At 38.3% G+C, this 21,689-nt stretch overlaps 2 protein-coding genes and 1 pseudogene across 3 annotated transcripts; 1 reads left to right on the top strand and 2 right to left on the bottom strand.

The window, feature by feature from the left end:
* On the bottom strand, positions 1–10,710 carry LOC111324489 (uncharacterized). 2 transcript variants are annotated; one of them, XM_022928057.2, is made up of 7 exons: positions 10,570–10,710; positions 8,451–9,187; positions 7,214–7,476; positions 5,350–5,534; positions 4,723–4,875; positions 4,199–4,288; positions 1–3,551 (listed from the first exon to the last, which is right to left on the bottom strand). In XM_022928057.2, the coding sequence occupies exons 1-7, from the start codon at positions 10,679–10,681 to the stop codon at positions 1,855–1,857; spliced, it is 3,237 nt and encodes a 1,078-aa protein (XP_022783792.1). In that variant the 5' UTR covers positions 10,682–10,710; the 3' UTR covers positions 1–1,854. The 2 variants fall into 2 exon arrangements, with proteins under 2 accessions (XP_022783792.1, XP_088612006.1); XM_088755880.1 differs by having other exon boundaries at positions 8,451–9,184; positions 10,570–10,709.
* Positions 10,711–10,895: 185 nt separating this feature from the next.
* On the top strand, positions 10,896–21,293 carry LOC111324494 (uncharacterized). Its single transcript, XM_022928060.2, has 12 exons — positions 10,896–11,042; positions 12,194–12,227; positions 12,710–12,766; positions 13,040–13,151; positions 13,679–13,752; positions 14,473–14,545; positions 15,026–15,113; positions 16,234–16,302; positions 16,909–16,980; positions 17,665–17,806; positions 20,250–20,337; positions 20,634–21,293. Exons 1-12 carry the CDS (start codon positions 11,014–11,016, stop codon positions 20,711–20,713), a joined length of 918 nt encoding a protein of 305 aa, XP_022783795.1. The 5' UTR covers positions 10,896–11,013; the 3' UTR covers positions 20,714–21,293.
* On the bottom strand, positions 19,268–20,207 carry LOC148733401 (uncharacterized; annotated as a pseudogene).
* Positions 21,294–21,689: the final 396 nt, after the last annotated feature.

Genomic DNA, 21,689 nt, shown 5'->3' with positions numbered 1-21,689 from the left:
TTTTTTTGCCTTTTTGCAAGTCTTTATTGACAAAACCTTTAAACGTCTCTGAATACATTTTTCTAAAATTGTGCAATTATAATTTTAATTGCTAGCAGATTTTCTGTAAATCAATAATTTTCAAATATAAGTGATGAATATCTTTCAACATGAAAAATCCTTCCTATATAGTTAGCTCCTTGTATGTCAATCCTCAGTATCAAACAAAATCAAGTGGCACACACATTCAATAAGCATTTGTGGCTAGAAACAATGTGGATTTACAGGATGCAATTTTTGCTTATAAGTTCAACATTGGTAGTTCACAAGCATTACTGAATGTAATAGCTTGTTTTCCTGGTCATATATCTGGGGTCAACATGTTATTCACTCCCACAGAAAATAAAAAATGTCAGGGAACTGTTCCAGACAATCATTAGTAGAAACCAGGCTTGAAGGAAGTGGGTATTATCTTAATGCATAAAATTCTTATGGGAAAGAGAGGAAGAAGAGACACTTGAAGAAAATATTTATCAAAATTTAAGAACAATAAATAGAAGAGTAAACCTCAAGTGCAATTCAAATGTTAAAGCATAGCAAATAGCAGATGAGGATAAGTACAAGTAGATGAAATGATATACTATATAATGGTATATCATTAAAAAAAAAAACTAGCTTTGACATGTTAAAATTGCTGAGTTTTAATCTTAACAACCAGTGCTTAAAAATTCCATTCAAATTGCACATACGGGTATGCTCTTTCTCTCAAGACTTCCTCCAAAGTGTTAACAAATTTCAAGTCTTAATTCAATTAAGTGTTATTTGCACTTTTTTTTTCAGTCGTAATTTATAGCTTTGTGTAAAAAATAATTCCACTATCATTGCAAAACAGTAATGAGCAATCACATTTGCTGATTATTTCCCCTCTCTTACCCCCAAATGCAAAAAACCAAGACTTGCTACAGGAAAAAAAGTGGAGGGGGGGGGGGAGGGTGTTAGCATCTTTAGCTCTTCTTGTAATTTTATATAATTCAATATTGGTCCTTTGCAAGTTTCTGGTAAAGGATGTGTCATTTCATATGGAAACAATTTAAACTACAACAGGTGCCTTTCTTCCTGACATATATTTAAAGGTATAAAAAGGAGAGGTGGGTAAAGGCAAGAACTCCTCCTTGGGTGGGATGGAGAAATGCTGCTGGAAAAACATTTAAACTGTCTGAAAGCTAGGCACCTGTAACAGTTTTAATTCTGTATGTTATAATAATTTGGGAAAAGGTACTTCTAAACCAGACAGATATAGCTTCACATTGGCAAAGAGATATTTTTGATTTGTGTAAATCTCAACCTGTCTGTGTACATTAACAGCCTGGAAAAAATTAACATAAAAACTACCCATATTTACACATTGATGTTTCTACGTTATGTTTCATGGGTGAAACTTTTCTCAAATCTTGCTCAACTTGACGATTGCTGCCAATCACAAGTATGCAAGTAGTGAACTGAAAGCTAGCCTTTTTCCACTAGCATTGCTAAATAAAAAATAATGGAAAATGCTAGAGCCTTTTTCGATTAACATTCCTAACACCTAAACAAAAGGAATCATAATGGAAAATCAGAACAAAGGCAATTAATATTACCAGGTGTCAAGGAAAATTTAAAGAACAAACAAGTAAGTGGCCTCAAACACAGAAAAATGGGAGTGACCACATCTTGCATCTGATTGGTTTAAGAGGATGGCACAATTTTTTCTGACCAATCTCAGACCTTGGAAAAACAAAACTGAAGCAATCCAAGATTACATTCGAGTCTCAATTCAAAATTCCTCTAACACTGTGAAATGTTTTCTTTTCCAAGTGTCTACAATGCAAATAAATATCAGGAGGCAGTAGCTCTTACAGTGCAACACACATTTTCTAATGCCTCAGAAAAGCTAATCACAGCTTTTCCAATCCTTTCCATATCAACAGCATTGGGATTAGGTCCCACAGTTTCCACTACGCCCTTCATGTCACTGTATTTACCTTCCAGATCTGTCACCGTTCGACGGACTTTAAACCGTGCTTGTGGTCCTAGAGAGTCAGTTAAGCTTGATGATGTCTCCAGAACTTCAACAGAGATTCTTTCGAGGTCATCAATAGCTTGAAGAAGATTATTATGTGAATCGTCCATGATTCTAGCATCAGTAAGTGAGAGAATTGCCTGCACCTTTGTTTGGCCCTGGTTAGAAAGCTGCAATAGTTCTTTTACTTTGGGTGGTAGATTAGAATCAGCTTCTGAACTGGGAGGGGTAATTTTAGGTTTCCTGGGGACGTTTGGTTTAACCGGAGGTTTTGGTTTACAAGGAGCTCGTTTGGGCCCAGGTGGCTTTGGCTTCACTGCTGAAGTACTGACTTGCTGCTGGTTTGAACTTGAATTACTTCTGGGCCTTTTGGAAATGTCTGGGATTGATGGAGGAGGATGCATTGGCTTTGATTTTGTGGGTGGCTGTCTGAGGGGTTCATTTGTAGTACCTTTATTGCTGATTGGTGTACCTTGTGCTGGGTCTAATGGTTGTTCTCCCCTCTGCCTAAGGCGAGGTGCTGGGCGAGGTTTGGGAGAAGCCAGCTCATCATTTGAAAATTCTGTTGGATTTGTATCACAAGATGACAAACTTGTATTTGAAGTGGACTTTCCACTTTCTTGTAATGAGGTAGGAGGTGGAGGTGGAGGGGGTCTATTCCGTGGTTTTGGAACTGGACTTCTTGGTGTGTCCACTTCTGAATTTGGATTATCAGAGGGTTTACTTCCTGCAACACTTGTCTTCCTGGAAGAGTTACTTGGTTTATCTTTATTTGACAGCTGGGTATCCAGTTCTTTGGTTTTCTCTTCTAACAAGGGTGGCTTCATTCTTTTATTAATCTGAGAGGGAGGGGAAAGTGGTGTTGAGCTGGATGGACTGGACAAAGATTTCTGTAGAGGCTGTCGGGGTGGTGGCAAAAGTGGCTTGCTGGGAGGTTGTGGGTGTGTAAGTTTACGGGATCCTTGAGGGGGTGGAACAAGCTTATTTCCATTTTCTTGCTTTGGATTTGAGAAATAATTTGCTACTTTTGCCGGTTGCTGTTCTTGTGGTTGGTGTCCTGGAGGCAAAGGTGCTGGTGGTCTCATGTGCAGGTTATCAGCAGTAAACCTTGAAGGAAGATCCTCTTTTTGCTCTCTGCTATTTGAAACATTGCCTTTATCAGGTCGTTTTTTCAGTGTCCCAGACCTGTTACCCAATTCCTTCATCAAATCAGACATCACTGGAGCATTTGGTAATGGAGGTAGTGAGGGACGTGCCTCTTTTTCTTCCTCCCAGTTTTGATCTTTGGGTGTTGGCCGAGCTGGTGGATCTGGAGGAGGCCCTGATGGATTTAGTGAGTTGGCAAGTTTTTTCATGCTAGATATTTTAGGCTTTGAGCTGTGAGAAAAATCTTTCTTTTTCCTGCTTGTGCTCTCATCTTTCGCTGACAAAGAATCATAGGCTTCACCTTTTTTCTTGCTTTTCTTTCCTTTATCCTTTTTTGTCTTATTTTTTTCCAAAGCCCTCTCCACTTCTGTTTTAGAAAAATCAAAAGAAATATTTTGATAAAATCATGATCTAAAACATAGGAGACTGATTTTGGTTAGGTTGAGTTAATCTGACTCAGCTCTTGGGTTTAAATGATTTTGTCATAACTTTATGCTGTATCATTATGTCCCACTCTGTTTTGGAAAATCTTCTCAGCTGGAGGTCAAAACATTGTTATCTTGGATAACACAAAACACCATCCCACTGCAAGCCCCTCTTCACCAAGATGCACAGATATAAATGGGAAAAGGAAAATTAGCAGGGAAATCTCATAAAAGTTTACAACTTTCCAGAATGAGATGGATGGAAACCTGTTGTGAGTGGGGTAACAACACTCCTTGTTTCTAACTTCTATTGAAACTGAAATAAGCCTTTAGCACCTAAGAATGACTAGCATCTAAATTCTCCTCACAAAATCGACCCTGAAACAAACATTAAGGTCAAAAGAATAAAAGAAATGATCGCCAACAGATTCTCCTTGAGAACAGTATGGAGAGAAGAGTATGGAGAATATAAATACTGATGTTGGGTTGTAGAGGAATAAGCTGGACTAGTTAGCAAGACTTCTTCCTTCAATCAATTACAATTATGTTTATAAAAAATAAGAAGCAGGTCTGTAAAGAGACAAGATACCTTCATCAACACTGGTAGTTGAGAAGACTGTGTTCAACCATTTGTGGATCTCGGAAAATGATGGTCGATCTTGTGGATCCCAGCTCCAACCTAAATGCATGTATTTTGTGAAAGTTTCATATTAAGCAAATTCCAATAACTAATTCAAATTCAAATTAAGTTCTTCATGGGTGTCACAATTTTCCTGCAGTTTACAGGGGTACTTGCAAAGATCAAACATGCAAATTCAAACAAAAGGAACATGCCTGAAAATACTTAGCCAATAAAAATCTCAATATTTAACAAATAGCTAAACAAAATACTAATACTACCTTTCCTGCACATAGGATATGATCAATAGCTACATACCTGATGCTTATCACAATCATAGTAACCTACAGTAAAGTATTTTGCTCAGCTTAGTTAATTGAGCCACCAATCACAACATCCAAACTGGTTGAGGTGTACTCAGATTATTCTCCCCGTACTCATGATAAATTGTTAATAACATCTTTGTATCGGATAACACAACACTGTTGACTCACATTTCATCATCATTTCGTAGACCTCTTGAGGGCAGCCATCTGGGGAGGGCATTCTGTAATTACTCTCCAACATTTCATACACTTGTGACAGGTCAATTCCTGGATATGGTGACATACCATATGTTGCAAGTTCCCACAAGAGTATTCCAAATGCTGTAAACAACAACAAAAAGCCTATCAATCTATCTGTGTCCATCTTGAAAGACAGACCAATTACTATCAATGAATTTCCTTTGCATGGTTCAGTTGAAATGATTGATAGTAGTCAAAATAAGACAATCTGTAGTCTTGATTTAGTGCCTAATGTAGCAGTTTTTTGTATATCAGTTTTGAAAGGATGAAAAAATTTAATCTTGTGATCAATAACTTTGTATTCTGAATATTACTTGTTGTCCTAATTACCTTACAAGACTTCATGTAGTGTCACTCTGCTGCACTGTAACATTTTGAGTCTCGGCCCAAAGGAACCCTACTGAGATTTTCTTTCCTTCAGAAAATAACATGACTGTCAAGTATCTTCTTTTTTTATTGAAATCACAATCACCACAGAATTGTCATGCCTTTCTGTAATTGATTGTATCAAAACATAACTGGGACCAATCTAAATTTTAAAGAGGCATAACATACCCCAAACATCAGATTTAATTGAAAATGTGTTGTAAGCCAGAGCTTCAGGAGCTGTCCATTTGATTGGAAACTTTGCACCTTCATGAGCTGTGTAGATATCATATGTCACCAGTCTTGACAAACCAAAGTCTGCAACCTTTACAAGATTGTTCTCCCCCACAAGACAGTTCCTAGCTGCAAGATCCCTTTAATAATAAACACAAAAATGGGAAAGAGTTAAAATTTAACACATGGTAAACACCACAGTGTACACTATTGAGTTATGGATGCACGCGGGAGGTTGCTAAGCACAAAAGAAGCACAAGAGTCGCTCGAGGCAATAGCCAAGAGTGACTCTAGCTTCTTGAGTGCTTAGCAAACCTCCCAAGTGCATCCATAACTCAATAGTGTATGCTGTGGTGTTTACCATGTTTTATAACATAACATTGATACATTGTAGCTAAAGAGTTCCCTTTTATTTAACAAATCTTACGCGACCAGAAAAAACAAGCGCGTGCAGAAAAATAGTCTTTGCATTTGCTCAAGTCAGCAGCGTACACCCATGGGCAAATGGGGGATGCTAAATTGACCAATCAGAGTGCGCGCTTTACTTTGGTTATGTTATAAATCAAAATAGATTAACTGAAATGTTTTGATGGAAGGGTCTCTCACCACCATCTCTCCTATGGATCTCAGAGAATGCTGGGTTTTTTTTTACAATTGATTTAAATAAAGTCTTGCTTTTCTGTAACAAGGGGACACAGACACTCTTGGACTGAAGTCCTTTTTCCTATACCCTTGGGGTGGGTAATAAAATACAAAAATTGAGATGTAATGTCCATCAGTGAGAGTAACATGCTAAACTCCTAATTCAGAGATCTAGACCAGTGTTCTACATGCAGGTACAGAAGAGACATGTTAAGAGGGAAATATAAAAATCAAGAGACGTGACGTCCATCAGTGAGAGTAACATGCTAAACTCCTAATTCAGAGATCTAGACCAGTGTTCTACATGCAGGTACAGAAGAGACATGTTAAGAGGGAAATATAAAAAATCAAGAGATGTGACGTCCATCAGTGAGAGTAACATGCTAAACTCCTAATTCAGAGATCTAGACCAGTGTTCTACATGCAGGTACAGAAGAGACATGTTAAGAGGGAAATATAAAAAATCAAGAGATGTGACGTCCATCAGTGAGAGTAACATGCTAAACTCCTAATTCAGAGTTCTAGACCAGTGTTCTACATGCAGGTACAGAAGAGACATGTTAAGAGGGAAATTTATATAAAAATCAAGAGATGTGACGTCCATCAGTGAGAGTAACATGCTAAACTCCTAATTCAGAGTTCTAGACCAGTGTTCTACATGCAGGTACAGAAGAGACATGTTAAGAGGGAAATTTATATAAAAATCAAGAGATGTGACGTCCATCAGTGAGAGTAACATGCTTAACTCCTAATCCTGGGATATAGATTAGAGTCGTACGTGTAGGTAGAGTCATGTTAGGTGGGGCTCACTTTGACTCTCTTCATCTGGGAGAGGAGTATAAAAGGAGTAAAAATTGTTCTAATTTTGCCACAACAGGAACTTTATTTAAGCAAACTGAAAGAAACCACATGCACTTATAAAGTTACCTCAGACTTTGCTCCATAATATCTTCAATTATCTTTTTTCTCAAATCATTATTTGTAGTTAGTTTTTTAAATGAATATATGTACCAATATACATTCCAGTCCTTACACATTTTGGCCATTTTGTTTATTTTTAGCACAATTAAAGAATGTTTAGAATTGAGCAATTGAAAGAAAATACTTGTAGTTACAGTACAAAAACTCCTATACCTCTCTGCTCTTCGCTGAGTATTAAACAAAGTCAAATTCCTACCTGTGGATAAAATTCATTGATTCTAAATATGACATAGCATGGGCTACTTGTGTTGCCATATACATCAATGTGACAGCATTCAAATCCTTGCTTGCAGTGCTTCGTAAATAGTCCAACAAATTGCCATTAACCATGAACTCTGTTATGATGTAAAATGGTGGCTCCCTTGTGCAGACACCTAGGAGCTGTACCAGTCGTGGGTGTTTTATTTCTTTCATGACTGATGCTTCTTTTAAGAATTCATCCACCTCCATTGTCTCTTCCTAAATCAGATGATTCATAATTCAGTGAGTAAAGAGCCTTTCCAAATTGTGCTGTTATTAGACATTTTATAAAACTGTTCTTTACCTCCTCACCCTTAAAGCCACCACACTAATAACCTAAGTGCCATTCTTACTGACCTTAACCCCTTCCTTACCAAAGAGGTATATATACCTACTATGTTATGTCACTCAACAACTGAGGACATACAAATACATCCTCAAATTAAAAAGAGAGAAAGCCCGGGGTTGTTTGGGATGGCTTGGATAAATTATCTGTGGTTGTTGAGACAAAATTCAATATCGATGCCAGTTGGAGAACATGTCTGGCTGTGGTAGGGAAGGGGTTCATGCTATTTAAATTCATGTGAGAATGCAAAGGTGGTGCTTATGCCATAAAGTATTGTACTGGTGCCAATACACTGTCATAAGCTTAGGGCTATGTAAGTATACATGCATCATTTGATGAACCATGCAGAAATAAAAGCAGCCCAGTTTTTTCTGGATAACTTTTTCATTTTCCCTTAGTTGTTGAAATAATTATTTCAAAAGTCATGCTATCTCGCACAAAACTCAGGAAATTCTCTCTTTCCCCCATCTCAAACTTGAGATTATGATGCTCTATTTTAAGTAAACAGTATCTCGAAACCAACCAACCATTTTGGCACATTTCTGTTCAAGTTAGATTTGGAGTCAAACATGGTCCTGTCTATGCCTTCTCATTGGGGGGGGGGGGAGGGATTTCCTATTAAAAATTCTCTAATAGGTCATCCCATTCCCACCCTACAGGGGTGTACCTCCCCCCCCCCAAAAAAAAAATTGACAAGTTCCTCAGGAACAACTCATTTCATATAACATATCTCAATGCATGGCAATTCTAGGCTAGATTGCACCAACATATCACATGTCTCTAGGACAAAAAACAAATGTAAGCAAAGAACTTCAACAAAATATAACAAAGCACATGATTTACCCACCCTTAAAGTCTTCACAGCCACTGGTCTGTTGTACTTCTTCCACACTCCCTCATAAACCTCCCCATACTGCCCCCCACCAAGCCGATGTTTCATGGCAATTTCTGATCTGGGTATTTCCCATTCATCTGGTTCAGGCGAAAAACTATAAATAGTGGGTTTATCAGTCTTTGCTGCAGGATAATGAAGAGTTGTCACAAGTCCATCTGCATGCACAGAATGATGGTGAATAAGCTCCGCAATTGATGTAAATCTATTATCGGTGGAGACATACATTTTGCCATCAGGAGCATGGCTGACTCTGTAGTGATACACTCTTGAATCAAACCGCAATGAGATGGATAGCTGTCCAGGATTACTTTCACTTTCACGAACCAGAAAACTTCCATTAATTCCACTGCTAAGTAAATATTCTGCTGCATTACGAGAAATAGGCCCATGATACCAAGAATGCTTTTCCAAGCTGTTCACAGGTTTCACATAACTACTTGGCAACCAGCCAATGTTTCCGTTTCTAGCCTGACCTTCACACCATTCTTCAGTGTCATTGTAACGCAAAATGGCTAATTCTTCTCCTGCTCGAATAGTCAACTGATTGCTGCCAGCAGCTTGAAAGTCATGAATTGCAATAAATATTGATTTATCCTGATGATCATCTGTAAGTAGGTCATCCTTGGAGTTCCATTCTCCAACAGACCTCTCCAATGGTGTTTCAGGCAAAGGTCGCTTTGCAAGGTCTACTATAGAAGTAAATGAAAGAGAAAGTTATTCAAATTTTCATGGCAAATTTAGAGCACTGTAATTACAAGTTGCTTATTGTTGTTTCCACTTACAAGAAAATTTGATGTACAGACTGCAGCTGGTATTAGAAAAAGCCACAAGGGGATCTAAAGAAACCCTCTTTTCCCAGTTTTATGAAAGGCGATTAACACTAATTCTTAGTTGATTGCAGACAAATACTATGCATATTTGTTATCACAAGAGTAAATTCAATGTCAATCAGTTATAAGAAAAAACTGAGCTCAAACAGAATGAAGACCTCTAAATTGCTGTAAATCAATCCTCTTTCATCCAGAGCCAGTCGTAACAAATAATACTGAACAAATTTACACTTATCACATGTTGGAGGAAGTGAAATTGCGACAGCTTTGTACTCTTATCCACTATATAGGGTACTCAAAAAAATTATACATTGGCATTTCTATTAAAATGCCAGGTAGCTTCAAAGAATGGGGAACAGTTATGATATTACAGGACAGCTAAAACCCACTTAATCTGTCTTCCAGACTTCAAATACTTGAAGGATGAAAATTACTTTCAGTCTGTATTGCTCGCTGAAAAATATTCTAACGCTAATTGGACAGATTAATGATAAGGAAATATTTTATTTTGGCTGTCATACACACTATATAAATAACAAACGATAAATTAATGCACACATATTAGAAAGGAAGTGTTCAAATTACAGCTTGGGAAACGAAAGCATTTCACTCTGGAGGCCAGTATCAAAACAACAGTAAACGCTAGGTTACATGATAACTTTTGACGCATGCACCCTGTCTCGCACGTTTTTAGATGCTGATAAATGCTCAACCTTCAACCTTCAGCAGTTTGTTTTCACAACACACTTGAGAATGATCAATTCCTCAAGGTCAAAGTGACGGAAGGTAAATCATACATATTACAATCAATTGGCAAAGTTTTCGCTTGAATTAACGTTGTCTGGAGCTACAGACTTTTACAAACCAAGGTACGATTACAAGAAAGGGATTGGTTAACCATTAAAAATGTAGTGTACATTTTGCGTGCGAAATCACAACCTGAAGCCGCTGCTGGACATTTTCCGACGCATTCCGCTTTTAATTTTCTTTTTCTACAAATAACAAGGAAGGTAAAGATCGCATTGCTCGGGGAAACAAAACTTTCCTTGTACGTCAGTAGACGTACAGTTATGTATTCGCTTAACACGCCTACGGTCAGCAGATATTTGATCAAATTCCACAACGAACTTACATATTCAAACAGTTCAAACACATTACCACATTTGTATTTGAGGTTTATCAGATACCAAATACATCCGATTCGGAATTGAAAGAGATCGTCATATCTTATTTCATCTTACCTGCAGCAATATGAAATTCTGACTTTTCAGCTTCTTTGCTCTTCACAGACACCTTAGTCGTTTTCCCAGATTTTGATCGATCCGTCAAGGCTTTAACTGGCTGCTGACCCATACTGGCTTAGCACAGTTGGGTTTTAGGTTCTTCACGTCTCGCCACAAGTGCCATATTACAGACTGAATGGTCGACGTGATCTTCTCGCACAGATTACCCACAACTCACATAGAACAAGGCCATTGGGTTCGATCAGTTGTCGCCTTAAGGCTAGCCTACAGACGGAAATGAGAAACTAAAACTCACAGTTCTGCGTCCGTCCAAAAAACTTTCCTGATGTCATGCGACCCGGAAACTAATCCAGCTCCCAGTCCCCTCCCTGGCGGGCTTTAAGCAAAACTTTCATATACGCATGCGCAAGACACAACTCGCTCCACGGCGCTAAATTCAAGATGGCGACTGTGAGGTTAGCATCAACGAGGTAAGTGTGCAGATTTCATTAGATTTGTCTTAGCTGTATATGAGTTTGGGAGCTTTAAATAGCTCACAAATGATTCAATTGCTAGGGACGCTAAATATGCCTCTAGTCTGACCTTTCGAAATGATTATTTGATATGTGGATAGATAGATACTTAGATAGATAGATACTTTATTATAAACACCTTGCAGCCATAGGCTAAATTACGGAATATTTACAAATACAGATGATAAAAAAGGAGGTATAAAATATTACAAATTCGTCGTTAAGAAAGAATGAAAATTATGTACATCTTATAAATATGGCTAAAAATAAAACTGTTCTTCAAGCGCTCGGTTTTGCATATGGGGAGAGTGAAATCACTGTTGCGCCTCAGTGCGTATCTACAACTCTTCCTTTGGGGGAGGAGTCTGTGGGGTTAATTTGTATGTTTTATTATGTACATCAGTGTACATGAAGATGTCTTAGGCCAGCATGGCTTGCAGACTGTAGAGAGGTTACGGGGTAGAAAGAAAGTAGAAAGAAAGTCTCAAGCACTCTAAACAACAAACGTGTCTAGTTACAATGATAAGGTTGAGATCGAACGTCAGCATTATCAGGCGCCTCTGGCAGCCGCTTCAGTCCATGTAACGATCTCACCTTCCCTCCCATCCCACCCCAGGGGAGGACATCCACCACACAGTAATCTCGTGCGTGGGAAATTAACGTCTCCTACCCCTAACCCTGCAGGAGACGGGGCCTACGGTTTATTCGTCCTTATCCGAGAAGACTAGAATATCTATCCATTTCTTGATATTATAGAAAGGTAGCAAATTCTCCTCACTTATTTTAAGACCATGAGTATTTGTCCGGCCGGGGCTCGAACCCTCGACCTCCCGCACAACACAATCCGGCGCTCTAACCAATTGAGCTAACCGGGAGGCGGTTAGCTCAATTGCTAACTCAATAGCTCAATTGAGCTAACCGGGAGGCGGTTAGCTCGGGGTAATCACTTCTGGGAGTTGAAGGGATTCAGAGAACTTTCACTGAAGGGTCTTGATAAAACATGGATATATTTTGCTATTAGCCTAAGATGAATAATGACAAAAGCTAGTAAATGCATGCATGGGTTACACCAAGGAACACTTGCTTAACTGTGGTTTCTCTGGCTATAGAAAAAGAACCAAACGAATAGAAGGGGAACCAGAGGTAATTTATGGACTTTGCTATATTTTAATGATAACTATCACTTATACCTTATAAAACGAGTTTAAGGGTTGTCAAACTATGTTAAACTTGTTGTGGAGTTTCTCATCTGTAGCCAGGCTGTGACTTGACAGATTCCTTTTGACTTCCAGTAGAGCATAGTTCATGGAAACTTCCCACTATATCTGTCTGTTTTGAACTACATATATCTTCTTAATTAAGCTACCTTCAGGAGTAGCCTGCCCTGTTGTGAACCAGTTGGAAGATATAGAAGACCTAGATTTCTTTCTTTCTTTGAATTATGCCCCTGACAAAAGTTGAACATCATTCTACATAACATTTAACTAGCAAGCTCAGAATTAAAAGTCTTTCTCAAGATACATGTATTTTCAAAATAGTTCTGTTATGTTTTCTTCAATGGTTTATTTTTCTCAACTATCAACCATCAACTGCAATAAAAAAAACATTGTTACTTCATCTCCAAGGATTTGGACTTACAAGCAAGTGGATTCAAGTTTTCACGCCAGAGTCGCTTCCGAAAGGTGGAATACTGTTAACTCTTTATTTTTTTAGGAATTTATCTGCATTGAGGAATTTTATATTTTGTTAATTTTTTCGATTACTTGGGGCCTTACAATGGCTAGGTCATTGTGTTGTGTTGGTGAACAAGCCACTCTGATTTCACAGTGCCTCTCTCTGTCAAGGAAACCTGACTAAAAAGGCTGGGGGCGACTCATGATGCACTAGCATTCCATCACTTTAGAGGAGACATACTCCCAGTTACTAAGATGTACAATGACCTTTTTTTAATTCAGGCTCCCCAGAAAAAGGGAAGTGCAAAGAAAAATGAACAGAAGAAAAGAAGATCAAGCTTTGTTAGAGGGAGGAAGGAGCGCAAGTCTCTTGTGTTTTCATCGAAAAAGTCTGGTTTGTGAACCATAATTTATTTGTCTAACTACTAGTATTTTAATTAAATCAAGTAATACCACAATAGCCTGAAGGGAGATATCTCTTATTTCCTGTTACTTGTGCATGCATCTAAGCAAAGGTAGTAAAGATACCTCTGTCAAGGTTAAATCTTGGCTATGCACAATTTCTTGCCACATGTTTTTCTCAGTAATAGTAAGTTCTTTGAGTGTGCTGGACTACATATGAAGAGGGATAAGCTTCATACATGATACCAATAACCTGTTCTGATGTTACACAAGATACTTTTCTCTGACACTGCCTTTCTCACCACTCAAGAAGGTAAATATGTATCACCAATCTATAATTGGAAATCTTGACAAAATGCTCAGGGGACATTTTTAATGGGAACAGCATCCCACCCAAACAAATTCATACTGTAGTTCAAGGTGTCTAATGCTACAGAAACACTGACAAGCTTCAGCACTAAAAGGGCACTGCTCTCCTTAGACTTATACCTATCATTTTTACCCCATGTTGTGCTGCAGAGCTTTATAAAGATATTCCTACAGATTTGACACCTGAGGAAAGACTAAAAAAGTTGTTTGGTGCCTGTCTTAAGGTAAACTCTGAAACATGCTAAAATGTTATGGGCTGATCTGATCTGAGTTGTGTCAGAAGGTGATAATTGCAAGCCATATTGAAGACCTGATATTTTGATAAGTCCATCCAGGAACAGTCTGTAAAGTTTCCAAGGAGTTAAAAATAAAGCGGTGTGTATAGATATTTAGACCCTATTGTTTCCAAATTGTGACTGATTTGTTGATTAGCAAAAAGTTGACTAGTATGGAATGCTTTCCTATATACAGAACTGAAATAATTTTACATTTTATTGTGGATAACAGAAACAGAACTTCTCACCAACCCATGTCAATGTTAATTGATCACCTCGTGATTTTTGTTTAATAAGATATAATTGTGCCCTACAATTTGGGTTTGTTGAAAATTTGAGTTTGTCAGCCAGCTACTTGAATTCAAATTATTACTAGCAAGTACATGTAGCAACCATGATTGAGTGGATGCATGATATGAAGCCTCAAGTTCCTCTTAATGCAAATTATTCTTGTGTTTGATATGAAATTATATAGATCTTTGAGTTTCACAGATCACAGTTTGCTTTTCCCTTCTCCCCTCTAATTCTTAGTTTGAAGCAGCTGATTATGGAAGGGAAGACAGATGGCTTTCCCAATGATATTTTGTAATCAAAAGAAAAGAATGCTCATTTATCCATTAATATTTCAAAAAAGCCAGTCCAAGCTCCTTTTTTATTTCTTGTTTTTAGGGAGCAATGGAGAAACTGGAAAATAATCCATCACATTATGAAGTGGATGGAATACCAAACTTTACTACAGAAGGTATAGAATTTAGTGAATACACTTGGATATCTAATGAAAGGATTAGGCATTACAGAAGTGTTGCTTCATTAGGAGGTTCTTCTCCACTCTCCTCTGGCTTTCAGTGCTACAGTGTATAAAATCCTGAGTTTAAAGAGCTACTTATACATCACAGCTAATTCATTTTGAAATTTTTGGGGTTGAAATTTTCATCTGAAGGACATTATTTGCTCTCCATCTTCACAGTTATCTTCCTTAATCATTGTCTAGGTATAGGGGTGTATTCTTACCTCAGTCTGTGGTGTTTGTTTAACTAAGCAAATTATTTCTTAAAATTTCATTGAGACAACATGTATTTGAGATAATCTCTTTGCTGCTGAAATTACCTAGAATAATGTGGCATAAAGTTCCAAGTTAATCATTCTCACCTAAGCAAAGGCATGTGGTGTTTGAGAGTTTATAAAACAAATTTGAACTGTTGTTCTCTGTTCATTTCTTCAGCAAAAGAAGTGTTCGGCCATCTGCAAACAGTGATATCAGACAGCAATATTGTGGATGAAGCTTTTAAACCTACTCCCAGTGAAGTAAAGTAAGTAGAAAATGAATGAAGAAACAAGAAACAAAATCTGTTATTGATACTGCTGTTAGTATTAACTGGATTAGCCTTCTACTATGCAATTAGCCACAGGAGTAATTTTTTTCTGACATTTTGTAAATGGGGGCTAACAGCACCCTAATGCATCATATCATAGAGACAAAAAGATCGGCAGTGTATAACAGGAATGTGAATGATGAAGAAACAAACATCATCTCTGATCACAGGCGGCCCAAGCTCTCTTTGAGAACCACACAAGGAACACAATTTGCATATTTACAAAGACTTGTATGGGATTTTCTACAAGATATCCACAGAGATAGTTAAAAGTGAAAATATTAAATAAAAATGGCTTACCTTGTTCCATACGTGTGTTGTTTGCTCCTGATGTCGTTATTTTACCGATTTCACTTGATTTAAGTTGTTTTTTTTTAATCCTGGTTTTCTACCACACTAAGAGAAAACTTCTCTTCATTTGGTAGAAAACCAGGATTAAAAAAAACCGCTTAAATCAAGTGGAATCATTAAAATAACGACACCAAGAGCAAACAACACACGTATGGAACAAGGTAAGCCATTTTTATTTAATATTTTCACTTTTAACTATCTCTGTGGATATCTTGTAGAAAATCCCATACAAATCTTTATAAATATGCAAATTGTGTTCCTTGTGTGGTTCTCAAAAAGAGCTTGGGCCGCCTGTGCTCTGATAAACATACTTAACAGTGCTTCAAGTTGTGACCATTTTGGAATCCACAATGGGAAAAAAAGGTAACAAAGGTTACCAAGTTGGTGATCTGTGTTTAACAGACAAGTTGCTTGCTGTATTGTTTTCATTAAGTGATTTTCATGATTAACATTTGTATGAAATGATTAGTGCTGGACATCATTGCTTCTTTCTCCTCACATGTGCAAGTGCACAAACTAGAAATTTCTCATGCATGCAAGTCTTAAAAATGATTGCTGGATACTATTTAGTAAAAAGTTTACTCCTAGCAATCATTTTCTGATTTTTTGTGACTAAAAAAGCTTCATTTTGGGGCAGTGCTTATTCTACTTGGTCATCTGTGCAGATCCATGTTACCTAATGAGTGATTTTTTTTCTTTCCTACAGGCAGACACCTAACCCTAAAAACGAAGAACTGGAGGCTAAAGCAAGATCGAGGCTGGCTGTTACTGAAAGGTACAATTATTATACAATCATTATAATATATGCATTTACAACAACTAAATGTAATGCTCTTGCATTCTTCACTTTAAGGATATTAGTCAAATGCATAACTGTGACAACTTGTGGAGCAGTGGTATTTTTGGAAGGGGATTTTTTTTTCTTTGCAAATTTTTCCTGCTTGCAATAAGAATAAATATCTGCTGAGAGCAGATTTTTGCATTTTTTGATGTTAAGTGGTCCCAACAAAAGTCACTTGGTTAACTTTCTATGCAGTGGAGTTGAAGACAGAGACTTAAGACCATTTTATACTTATGGTGCTGTTCAAGCAGAAGAAATAAATGAAAAAAACATTGTCTTTTCAAATCCTATTTCATATTGAGTTATTCACAGAAATCACACCAGATAGTTCAAAGGTGAATATTTTGAGTCACTCCAAAATGCAGGGTTACCAAAAAAAGTACATATGATTTTTCTGTTGGATGGAAAATAGTAAATTCTTGTTGCAGAATTCTTTTCTTTTGGGGCAGTAGATGATAATTCATCTTTGCCAATCAAAGACAATAATTAAAAGATCATCTTTAAAAGGTGAATTAGTCTGCACTTTATCATTTTTATCAGGCTGAAGACAGAGAACAAGAAGTGGGATAAATTACTATCATCGCATCAAAGTGATATGGGACAAAAAGATAGGTACATGAACAAAAAAGAAAAGTGCTGTTTCTATGCAAATTCTCAACAAATATTATTGTGAAATAGAGGCTGTGCAGTATATTCTCTTTTGCATTCAATCATTCATTCCTCTGCTGGGCCATTTTGAGGCAATATTACCCTTTTTGCAAACTCAAATTTCTTTTTGATAGTTAGTACAATCCCTGGCACAGAAAGAGATGCAATGTAGTAGTTCATAGGCTAAATTTCACAAGGAGTGTAGGTTGGAGCCTTGGCTGGGTCATTAAGTTTTGTTTGTAGCCAACACACTAAGAATCAATGTCCTTCTTTCAACCAAGTATAAAAAGTTATCAACAAACTGACACTTTAAATTTTACTGGAGGAAAATAATTAAGCATTGTGGATTACACTGTAGTGTTCTAACTAGGTGTAGAAGCAGTACACATAGTTGCTTTATTTCATGGAAACTGGAATAAATTGGAAGAGCAGTGATCCATTAATTAAGGTTGTAATGATAAACCAGCTCTAACTGAGGATCTACAAACACGTAAAAAAGCCATGTACTGTCTTTTTACCAATCTGTTTCCTCTCAAGTAATCTCCAGCAATTGTACTATTCTTTCATGCAAAGTATCATTGTCACACATTAAAATCAGTAAGCGCTGGTTTTTAATTTGTTTCATTTAAAAAATTTGTTTTGTTTCAGAGAACACCAAGATGATGTGAATTCCACAGATCAGTGTCCAGACTTCCTATCCCCTGAACAGCACCAGCTGCTCTCTGGAAAGCCATCATTGAAAGGGTTAATGGATAGACTTCATGAAACAAAACTCCAAATGATATTGCAGGTACAGAAATTGCTATAAACAGGATAACACTCATTTCTGTTCTTTATGTTGGAAATCTTTGAGACTACCAGATTTGAATTGAGTGTTAAGATTGCTTTGGATTTGATTTACATTACATTTTGTGATGGACCTAAGAAACTTGTGTTGTGTAAAAATTGAAATCAATCACTTCTTGGTTACACACTTTGTCCCTTGAATGGGTACAGTCTGTTTATGAGCCAAATGGCCCATCAGGCCAGCTCTTAACTCCAGTTTCTGTAGCACGATACAACAAGGAGTATTTCTGCTCCCCCTAGATGGGATGCTAATGCATCACAGGGTTCCCCCCCCCCCCCAGCATTAAATTCACAGGTACCCATTTAAACACCTGGGTGAAGAGAGGTACTGTGAGAGTCAAGTGTCTTGCCTAAGAACACAACACAATGTCTCCAGCCAGGGCTTGCACTGGACCACTTGAGCCAGAGTAGAGTGCACTAACCTTGAGGGCACCACACCTTCCAACAGACCCTTACGTGAGAAATTGATATTTGCTTTGAGTTTTCAATGGCCTCCTTTCTAAGTTATTTAACTTTGTTTTGATTTGCCTTTGGGATTAATTTTGGTTTTGATTCAAATTGATTTAAATGTTCTTTCGTGAAGTTCCCTTTGCCTTGATACATATTCCAGGTGTGGAAGGGAAGTGGAAAGCCAAAATGGTCAAAAAACTTTGTGAAAAACCATGATTCCTGGGAAGGTGTGTGTGTTTGGGGGGGGGGGAGAGGAGAAGGCATGACCCTCTAACTATACCCATGCAATCATATGATACAGTAACCAATAGCCTTTGGTCCTAGTAGGTTATCTACTTTAAATGGTGCGACAGGTTGCAGCTTTAGTGATGATTAATATATACATCTGGGTCCAGTTGTTCAAAGAGTACTAGATAACGTTATCCAACGGATAAATCACTATCCAGCTTATGAGTGTTAACTAAACGGATTCTGCTATCCACCGGATAGCGTTATCGACCCTTCGAACAACCGGGGCTTGATGCAGAGAAAATATAATAACAAACCTAGAAAGGTGAACTTCTCCTATTTCGGGTCAGAGGTCGAACTACTTCAAAATAACTCAATCCACAAAATACATCGGCGAAATACACACAACTGCAAAGTTGTGTTGATATTTTTATCACACAAAGCTCTGCCTTAGACATGTCGTGGACTTCAATTTGACGTGTAGAGGTAGACGCAAAACCCAAGTATGTTCTAATGACTTCTAGCTCGCCTAAGCAAGTACTGAAAAAAGTTTCCTACCTAACTAATGAAAAAGTTGGACGATAGACTATGATTTGCTACGAACCATTTCAGTCCTAACTGCTAGAGAGGACAAAACGTTGAAAAAGCAAGTTGTTGAGGTACGATATTCGTCTTTCTTGCTCTTCATCGGGGCTTCTTTTCCACCAACATAAAAAGTCTTCTGGTATCAATCATATTTCTTCTCCTTTCCGGCTGCTTCGCCATTGTTTTCGACATCAAGGGCGCGGATCACATCTCCGTGATTCATGGTTTTCAGAACATAATCGCAACGCTTTACGAATCCGTCGACGGCCTGTTTATGGAAGAACGCCACGAAAATAATCGTTCTTCAGCTCCATGAGCAATGGTAGTAATAGTAATAAAGTTTTATGTCTTTACGTGGGGTATGGTTACCCATATTGGGGTGGGGGGGGGGGTAAGAGGCTCATGTATGAAACGCAAGACAACAACCCACCCATCCCACCCCAGGGGAGGACATCCATCACACAGTAGTCTCGTGCGTGGGAAATTAACGTCTCCTACCCCTAACCCTGCAGGAGACGGGACCTCCATTTATTCGCCCCTATCCGAGAAGACTAGAATATATAAACCGTTTCTTGATGTTATAGGAAGGCAGCATATTCTTCTCAATTATTTTAAGACTTTGAGTGTTGGTCCGGCCGGGGCTCAAACCCTCGACCTCCCGCACATCAGTCCAGCGCTCTATCAATTGAGCTAACCGCGAGGCGGTTGAAAATTGCCTTCTTGGCGTTTCCTTTTGTTTTGTCATCGTTCTCGTCGTCAAGGCTATCCGAGAATTGCTAACTTTTCTGCGTTGCCATGTTTAGAGATTAGCTCACATTCCACCGAGTGAAGTGAGTATGTCTAGAACTTTACCTCTACGGATGACAGCTACTCGACCAAAGACCAGACTGCCATCATCGGCCTTGAACCCCCAACTTATTTTTTTTCCTCCGATAAAATTTCTCGCTCGCTTGATTGTCTTTTTTAAGTTTTTTCGACATGCTGGTCAAATCAGCAATACCTTCGACAGTCGGATCGTATTCATCGTCAGGAATGCCTTCTTTGAGGTCACAAAGGTTGTTCTTGTCGTATGTCTTTGGCATTGTAGCTGCTTGACCGCAAATGTTCCTCTTTTTTGTATGCAGGCCGATACAATCACCACATTTATAAATAGCAGTAAGGAGTATGAAGCAGCAAGTAGCAGCTTCCTAAGCGAGCAAGTGAAATCATTTGGTAAGTTAAATGAGCTCCCATCGTTCAATTACTCCAACTACGGGAACACCCATCGGTGGGCGTGGAAAAAGTATCCCCTTTATTTAGGAAAACTAAGGACTTGAGCTGGTGTTGGCTAAATACAGAATGTCTCCTTGATTTGGTGGGGAATGTTTTTGAGGCTGAGCACACAGAACGATTTCCCGAAGATGACTGGCTACGATGTTATTTTGAGTTATCCAAATGTTAAAAATGCCCTTTTTAATGACTTTTTACTTGTGTGAGCTTTGATGTGAGTTTCCTCTTTTGATTTTCAGCCGGCACAACGTTTGAGGCAGTGAAAGAGACAGGGACACCTCGAACAGTGATTCCTCGGTTACTTAAGAAGCTATTTTAGACATTAATCCGTCGATGGAAATCTTCTTTTGCAAAGTCTTAATTTTATATTCGTTTCTATGTTATCGATTCTCTGTGAACATTTCTTACTAATAACTGATGGTTCTTAGCTTATTGAAGGTAAAGGCACTTTGTTTTAGCCATCAAATTGTATATATTTTCACCGCCAGCTCCCCGCTCCGACGAAGGGCTAACGCCAAAAACGTCAAACTTTGAAACTCTTTATGGTGCCCAATTTACATTGTCTACTAAGTTGAACGACCAACTATCTTGTAATACCTCCCCCTTCGACGTAACACCCCAGTTAGTTTAGAAACGTATCCCCTCTACTGTATATAGTATGCTTTAGCTTCGATAGTCGGCTGTACTGTCAATCGGCCAACGTTGTCAAACTTGTACAGCATAGTGGTCAACTGCAACCTAAGCGGTGCAGCAGAATTCTTGAATTACAAGATAATTTTAAAAATCTTGTAATTCAGGGAGGGGAAAAGTACGAATCCGAAGAATCAACACGGCGTGCATTCCTTAGTGCTAAACCAACGAAATATATATTTTAATAAAACACAGCTCGAATGTCGACATCCCTGTGAGCAGGTTGTCAGTGCCTCGGTGTGCGGGGTGAACTCTGCTAGATTCTAAAAATTTGGGCTTCAGGCTCACATTGTTCGACTTTCGTGTCCTCGCGCCAATGAGAAACTGTTGAAAGGCCACGGTTGGCAGATAACCAAGGTGTGACACTCAACACCACCCCCCTCCCCCCTGTCTCCCTTTAAAAATGTCAGCTTCATCCGCCAAATGAATGACGTAAAAGCGGGAAGCAACAAGGAATCAATGTCTTAAATTTGTGTTCTGTACTTTGGCTGGCTAAGCCGTCTGTTATACAGAGCCCTGTACAGTTACCCACCGGGTGTTTAGAAGGAAAGTTTTTGTTAACAACTACCACCAGTTCAGAAGTACGTCAATGTTTGCATGCTTAC

The sequence above is a fragment of the Stylophora pistillata genome, chromosome 4 (assembly GCF_964205215.1).
Source record: "Stylophora pistillata chromosome 4, jaStyPist1.2, whole genome shotgun sequence".
In the NCBI taxonomy this organism is placed as follows: domain Eukaryota; kingdom Metazoa; phylum Cnidaria; class Anthozoa; order Scleractinia; family Pocilloporidae; genus Stylophora; species Stylophora pistillata.
The sequence above is the reverse complement of the archived record's forward strand: the minus strand, read 5'-3'. Positions and strand labels throughout refer to the sequence as shown.

Excerpts from the sequence above, each read along its gene's own strand:
- LOC111324489 (XM_022928057.2), bottom strand. The coding sequence starts at position 10,681 with ATGGGTCAGCAGCCAGTTAAAGCCTTGACGGATCGATCAAAATCTGGG. Across the intron at positions 5,535-7,213 it reads TCAATGAATTTTATCCACAG|GGATCTTGCAGCTAGGAACT; the intron begins GTAGGAATTTGA and ends TTATTATTAAAG. Across the intron at positions 3,552-4,198 it reads AACTACCAGTGTTGATGAAG|AAGTGGAGAGGGCTTTGGAA; the intron begins GTATCTTGTCTC and ends TTTCTAAAACAG.
- LOC111324494 (XM_022928060.2), top strand. The coding sequence starts at position 11,014 with ATGGCGACTGTGAGGTTAGCATCAACGAG. Across the intron at positions 13,152-13,678 it reads GTTTTCATCGAAAAAGTCTG|AGCTTTATAAAGATATTCCT; the intron begins GTTTGTGAACCA and ends GTTGTGCTGCAG. Across the intron at positions 15,114-16,233 it reads CCTACTCCCAGTGAAGTAAA|GCAGACACCTAACCCTAAAA; the intron begins GTAAGTAGAAAA and ends TCTTTCCTACAG.